Consider the following 6853-nt stretch of genomic DNA (forward strand, 5'->3'; position numbering starts at 1 on the left):
GCAATGCTCCTCTTGCAAACATAATTGTTTGACCATCAATGTGGGCAAGTATTGAGAAGTCAAAATTTTCAATGCTCATCTTACAAACATAATTGTTTGACCATAATATTTTTGGTGTTTTGATTAAATATAAAATGTTAAACATGCGAATTTCTTAAAATTTTGGTGAATTTGTCAAATAATCAAATTACAATAACAACAACAATAATATTAATCTAAACAAAACTATATGCAAAATAAAATTAAAATTAACAAAAAATATAAAGAACAAGAAGACAAAGGGAAGTCACGGGCTCCCAGTGTAAAAAGAGGTACAAACATAATTATTTGTCCATCGATGTGACAAGTATTGAGAAGTCAAAAGATTCTTATTTAAGAAACCTTAGTTTTGTCTTTTTATTTTAGTTTTTATTTATTTATTTATTAGTAGTGGGGATGAGGAAAGATTAACCCAAAATGTATGTGTTGTTTTAGTTTTTAGCAGTTTTGAGCAAATTATTGAGTTATTAAATAATATTTTTGATATTTTGATTAAAGATAAATTGTTAAAATGACGAATTCGTTAAAATTTTGACGAATTTGTCAATAATCAATCAATTAATAATAATAATAATAATAATAATAATAATAATAATAATAATAATAATAATAATAATAATAATAATAACCCAAACAAAATGATATACGAAATAAAATTAAAAAAAAAAAAAAAAGACAGAAGGGAGCGGGCTCCCATTTGTAAATGATGTGGGATCATTTTGATCTCACTTTGAAAATGTTTGGAAAGATGATTTCTTGATCTCACTTACAAACATAATTGCAGTATTGAGAAGTTCAACGTTTTTTTTTTTTTTTTTTTTTTTTTGGAGGAAAGGAAAATTAAAAATAGAAAGGAAATATTTCAATAATAATATTTTACATAATCAAATAGTAAATGCATATTTTAAAAAATAGTAAAGGTAAATTAAAAATGGAACGAAAATATTTCATTAATAATATTCTACGTCATCAAATTAAAATGGAACGGAAATTAGGTAAAAATATCATTGCATCTATATTCTAATTGACTAATTTACTGAAAATAAAAAATAATAATTGACTAAAAAATGAATCTAATATTACTAATTGACTGAAATATAAAAGGAAATGAATATTAATAATTGACTGCAAATAAAAAAATGATCCATAATTGACTAAATAAATGGTTTGATCATTGCATTTTAATTTAAAATGCAATGAAAATTAAAAATTGGAGGAAAATATTTTAGTAATAGTAATTTACATTATCAATAGTAAATGCATATTTTAAACAATAGTAAAGTTGAATTAAAAATGGAACGGTAATATTTCAATAATAATATCTACATCATCAATTAAAAATGGAACGAAAATTAGGTAAAAATATCACTGAATTTGATATTCTAATTTACTGAAAATAAAAAAGAATAATAATTGGCTGAAAATGAATCTGATATTACTAATTGACTGAAAATATAAAATGATAACTAATTGAGTGATATTTTACCATTATATATTTTCACCTAAGTAACCCGTTTTGCTGGATTGAAGGTGTTAGCTCTAGACGAAAATGAACAAGATTGTGTTGCCACTAACAATGTCGTCTACAAAGAGGTTTCAATAATGTGTAAATATAATCGGTGATATTAAGTTTTTTTTTTTAAATGAAAAAATTGCTAGACAAAAAAATATATCTTCCATACAAATGAATAATGATAGCAATTAATTTCTATAACTGAGTTGTTAGAGAACGAGCACATTTGCCTAATTTACGAAAATACTAAACAATGATAAATAAAATCTTCAAAGTTATAGCACCGCATGCGTACATCTAGACATTAGCTATTAATTTGAGCAATTATTTGCACAAATACAAGCAATGATAACATCAAACTATATAAACGATCCAAATCATATTTTTAATTGCACTATATAATATTTCCAAATCATATCTTTAATTGCACTATATAATATTTGATGTTCTAATTTAAATAATTATATATCGATTCATATATTATTCTTAATATATTACAACAAATTCATTCCGTGCATCGCACGGGTGCAAATACTAGTCTCTTATTATAATAAAGCAACAACTTTCTACCCAAAAAAATTCCCGCTCAATGCAAACGACGTCACTTTGTATATAAGAGATTAAGGTCGAAACTAAATGCTGTTAACTAATGCTTAACGCGTGATCATTAATTATGCCGCCTACTTTTTTGTTAATATCAACCACAATAAAGCAATTTTAATAGAATTTAAATAGAATTCTATTAATTACATACTTCTAAAGAGACTGTTTAGATTAAACACTACTTCGAAAATATACATCTCAAATCTAGATAAAATCAATATAAATACAATTATAATAAAGAAACTCAATGATCTAATGTCTGATCCCCATGCGTTTGGAAACTGTAAGGTCGCCCGCTTACATTCATAGTTCCAAGACACATCATAGATTTTGAATTGCAGTTCTCCATTCTATATAAACCGATCACTATGGAGACCTCCACTACCTATTCCACATTTGCTTCAGTTCGTATCACCTGTGAACCAGAGAAAAAGAAACAAATTATTTGCAAGATAACCATGCCAATGTATGTAGCTGTGAAGGATATTGGTCCTCTTGATAGGGAGAAAACAATCAGAGTAAAATGTGTACGGTGTTACGAAATCTATGAAAAAGGCTCTACAGAGATTAAGAGTCGAGAAGTTTTGTTGTGTGATGCAGAGGTATGATCTTCCCTTTTTGATATTGTATTCTTCTGTTCACTGTAGATAGATATACCGCCACGTATTTACATGTCTCTAGCAATAATGGATTTCCTTATGGTAGGTTTTTGTTCTATTATTCAAAGCTTGTGTTGATTTTTAATGCCTTTGCTCTACTCAGTTATATGCTCTAGATTAATACATGCACTATAAACAGATTTATAGTCTCTTTTACAGAGATTTATTTTTCACCAAAATCTAGAGTATATACTGTTTTTTATCTAGACTGCTTAAGGTTATTCTTACTCTAAATCTAGAGTCTATACAGTTTTTTTGTCTACACTGTTTAAGGTTAATGTTATGCTAATGTTGCAGGGCTCTTTCATCCATTTGAACCTCCAAAGTAATGATGTCAAAAAATACAACAATGTTTTCCAAGAAGGGAAGCTGTATTCAGTCAAAAATTTTGTTGTTTTCACCCATTACTATATGTACAAAACTTGTGATCACAAATATATGATCAGGCTAAACTCTAAGACTCAGGTAAAGGCCATAAAATCCAAAGGTTTCCCTACTAAGATGTTCCAGCTTAAAAGTTTTGACTCTTTGAAAGACCCTACTCAGGTGAATGACAAGGTGCTGTTTGGTAAGTAAGCTGTTTTTAATTTTGCTCATTTTGTCTACTGTGTAAGATGTTTCTACTTCAAGACTTTTTGAATTCTGCTCATGTTGTATACTGTCTAAGCTGTTTTTATTTCAAAAAGTTTTATTCTTCTATTTTGTGATGAAATAGATTTAATAGGCAGAGTTGTAGAGATCCATGCTCCTGTAGACAAAATAATAGGGGGTAGACCAGCCAAACTCCTAGACTTCAAAATGGCTGATAATGAGTAAGTTTCAATTTAAAAAATTGGTACCTATATTTCCATAGATTATATTTTCTCTAACACACTTTGCTATAGGGGTAATTTCTTGCAGTGCACTGTGTGGGACTCTCATGTTGGTGCCATGCTACCATACTATGATTCAGGTCTTAAAGAACCATTAATTCTGGTTCTTCAGCTATGTCGGGCAAAGGTGGTCAATGGTGAGTTAATATACAGTATTATTCTTTCATTTATTTATATATTTCCATAGTTCATTGCCATCTAACATGCAAAATTAGGTGAAGTCAGAATAACTAGCTGCTATGATGCTACCCAACTCCATTTCAATGCATCTTTCCAAGAATTTGCTGATTTTAGGTCTCAGTAAGTGCCTGGATTTTTTTCCTAAATTATACATTTTATCAACTATTCTACTACACATGAATAAAAATTTGTATTCACCTGTAGGTTAAATGCTTCAACCAGTCCTTTACGAAGTATAAGTACTGCAACAGTGCTGTCCCAATCCACATGCATTGATGATTTTACAAGTGGTGCCTTGACTGTAACTGCAGTCAAGGAGCTATTGAACAAGACAAAGGTTAGTCCCTATTTGTAATCAATGTAGTCTGTATAGATTTAATAACATATATTACATTACATAAGAAATAGTAACAAAGGAATCTATATACAATTGCAGAATGGTGAATTTTATGTACCTGCTGAAATTGTTGCAATTGACGGTTCTTTTGGATGGATGTACATATCTTGCATGTCCCCGGGATGTAACAGGAAACTTTTTAATGATGGGACTGATCTTGAATGTACAAGTTGTGATAAGAAATACAAACAGGGTATGGCCAGGTATCGTGTAAGAGTGATTGTCCTAGATAAAGGTCTTGGAGACGCTCCGTTCCTATTATGGGATAGGGAGTGTTCTGAATTGGTTGGTATCCCGGCACACATTCTGTACACAAAGTATAATAAGGTAAAAAACTGTCGCTTAATTGACACATCCATATAGACCTTTTTTTAGTTTCTTTTTTTAATATTATATTTTCTTAATGTTAGGTTTGTGACATCCCAAAAGAGTTGGAATCATTAGTCGGAATGAGAATGGTATTCAAGATATCATTAAAATTGGAGTACATGAAGGGATCTAATGCAGCATACACTGTTATGAAAGTTCTAAGGGATGAAGCCTTGGTGTCAGCATACTGTTCTAAACTCATTGAAGAACAAGACAAGGACTTGATATCAAGAATGATAGATGAGGACGAGGAGGAAGAAGATGAGTCTGATCAGGTTTTGTTTTCTATTCTACTAAAGTCAAATAACTAATCTCATTTCTTAACTTACTTTGACATATTTTACATTTAAGCTTATTTTAATATACAGGAAGCTTCAAATGGAGGGAATGAGGTCAACAGCCCATTACCTATGCAACAGTCTCAAAGCCTAGACCATGAAACTTTAGAGGCTGATGGTGTTAAGCGATCTCTTATGGACCAATTCTCCTCCTCTTGCAAGAAGGGCAAAACAGTTGCTGTTAAGCAAGAGAAGATTTAAGAGATCCTTTAAATGACAAACTGTTACCACATTTTTGTGGTTGTTCCTATTTTGAAGACAAACATTTGGCCAGTTTAATTGCACCAGTGTGCCCTGAACAATTTACTTTTAATTTGAATCTATGTTTGGACTGTTTGGAACTGTTATATTTACCTATACCTAGGACTTATCCTAAACACTTCTAATTATCTGTTTATTACCCTATACTGTTCTATATATTAAACTGTATGCAGGACAAGTAACCAAGGAAGAAAACACAAGTCACCAAGAAGAAAGCACAAGTCACCAAGGAAGAAAACACAAGTCACCAAGGAAGAAAACACAAGTCACCAAGGAAGAAAACTGTAGACAACAAGGCAGAAAACACAAGTCACCCAAACACTCATGTGATTTAATTAGGGTTCTATGTAGTGTAATTAGGACTCTATGTAATGTAATTAGGACTGTATGTAATTACAATGCTAAATATGCAGATTTAGCTTTCAATATTGACAATCAGTTATAAAAAAGAGCCCTGCAAGCACTGTTAGTATATCAAGCAGTCATTTAGGCATCAAAAAAGTATAAGCAAACAGTCTTAATTTATGGGAGTATTCTGCATCTTTAAATAAAGATTGTTGTTAAAACACCCATGTCTATTTTAAAACACTTAAAAAATGTGGTAAAACACTTAGGACATTTTGTTAACACAGTAACACCTCACATAGATAATAAAACACTTCCTGACTTAAAGACCACAATTAAGCTGCTATGATAATAACAGATTTTCATAAAAAACATCATTTGACATACTCTAATTCAAAATGGACTAATTTGAACTGTGTGCACAATTTTGGTGATAAAAGTTCCACATATATAGGTTAAGTTCAAATTGTGCACTGGAAATTTGTATCCAGTGGAGTTTTGAAAATACAGTAACCAAAAATAAATGATTTTTTAAGAATAATGTGATAAGTATAATTTAGTTTACATTATTGTAACTACATTTAAAATAGAACTATGTTTAATCTACAAATTAGAGGTGAATTAAAGAAAAAAAAATATTCAAGTGTATTGAAAAATCATAAACAGGGATATTTAAAATTTGGTTGAGACTGAGGAATTGCTTACATTAAAAAATGAAACTGCTGCTGTAAAAGTACATAATTACGTATAATGCCTATTTATAATGAACCCTAAATACACCATGTAGGAATAAAATTGTTTGCAATACACTACATATGTAATTGAATATTGAATAAATTACTCTATTTTAAACTTAGAACACAAAAGCTAAGTTTAAGGACAAAGAACTACTCATGTTTCGATCAGTAATCACCAATCATGTTCAGGTAATTCTCCTCAACCAATTCAAAAAATCTGTAAACAATTCGATGAAAAATGTAACTTCATCAATTGTGAACACATAAAAACAAAAATTCTGTCACAAAATAGAATAAACAAATAACAAATAAAACAAACTTAGTCCTAAAAAAAATGATGCTTGGATGAAACATTGGCAGAGAATATGGATGAAACAAATAGCCCTTTATTTACTATACTCTTTAATCCTGTAAGTTGTTACCACATTGGCAGAGAATAAACGAAATGGCTATTTGTTAAACTAAGAGCCATGTAAAGTTTTAGACTGAAAAGCCACTAAGTTGTAGTTGAAATGGATTGGCATCAGAAGTGTTAATTCA

At 29.9% G+C, this 6853-nt stretch overlaps 1 protein-coding gene across 1 annotated transcript; it reads left to right on the plus strand.

Moving 5' to 3' along the window:
* The first annotated feature begins 2523 nt into the window (after nt 1-2523).
* LOC109167545 lies at nt 2524-5171 on the plus strand. Its single transcript, XM_019316568.1, has 11 exons — nt 2524-2757; nt 2803-2856; nt 3112-3185; nt 3261-3382; nt 3530-3626; nt 3699-3823; nt 3902-3986; nt 4071-4203; nt 4303-4590; nt 4674-4907; nt 5001-5171. Exons 1-11 carry the CDS (start codon nt 2524-2526, stop codon nt 5169-5171), a joined length of 1617 nt encoding a protein of 538 aa, XP_019172113.1.
* The last annotated feature ends 1682 nt before the right edge of the window (nt 5172-6853 follow it).

The sequence above is a fragment of the Ipomoea nil genome, unplaced genomic scaffold, assembly GCF_001879475.1.
Source record: "Ipomoea nil cultivar Tokyo-kokei standard unplaced genomic scaffold, Asagao_1.1 scaffold3169, whole genome shotgun sequence".
Lineage (NCBI taxonomy): Eukaryota > Viridiplantae > Streptophyta > Magnoliopsida > Solanales > Convolvulaceae > Ipomoea > Ipomoea nil.

Bases quoted from the DNA above. Each gene is read 5' to 3' on its own strand.
- LOC109167545 (XM_019316568.1), top strand. From the start codon at position 2,524: ATGGAGACCTCCACTACCTATTCCACATTTGCTTCAGTTCGTATCACC. The intron at 3,186-3,260 runs GTATTCAGTCAA...ATATATGATCAG, and splicing joins GTTTTCCAAGAAGGGAAGCT to GCTAAACTCTAAGACTCAGG. The intron at 3,383-3,529 runs GTAAGTAAGCTG...GTGATGAAATAG, and splicing joins GAATGACAAGGTGCTGTTTG to ATTTAATAGGCAGAGTTGTA.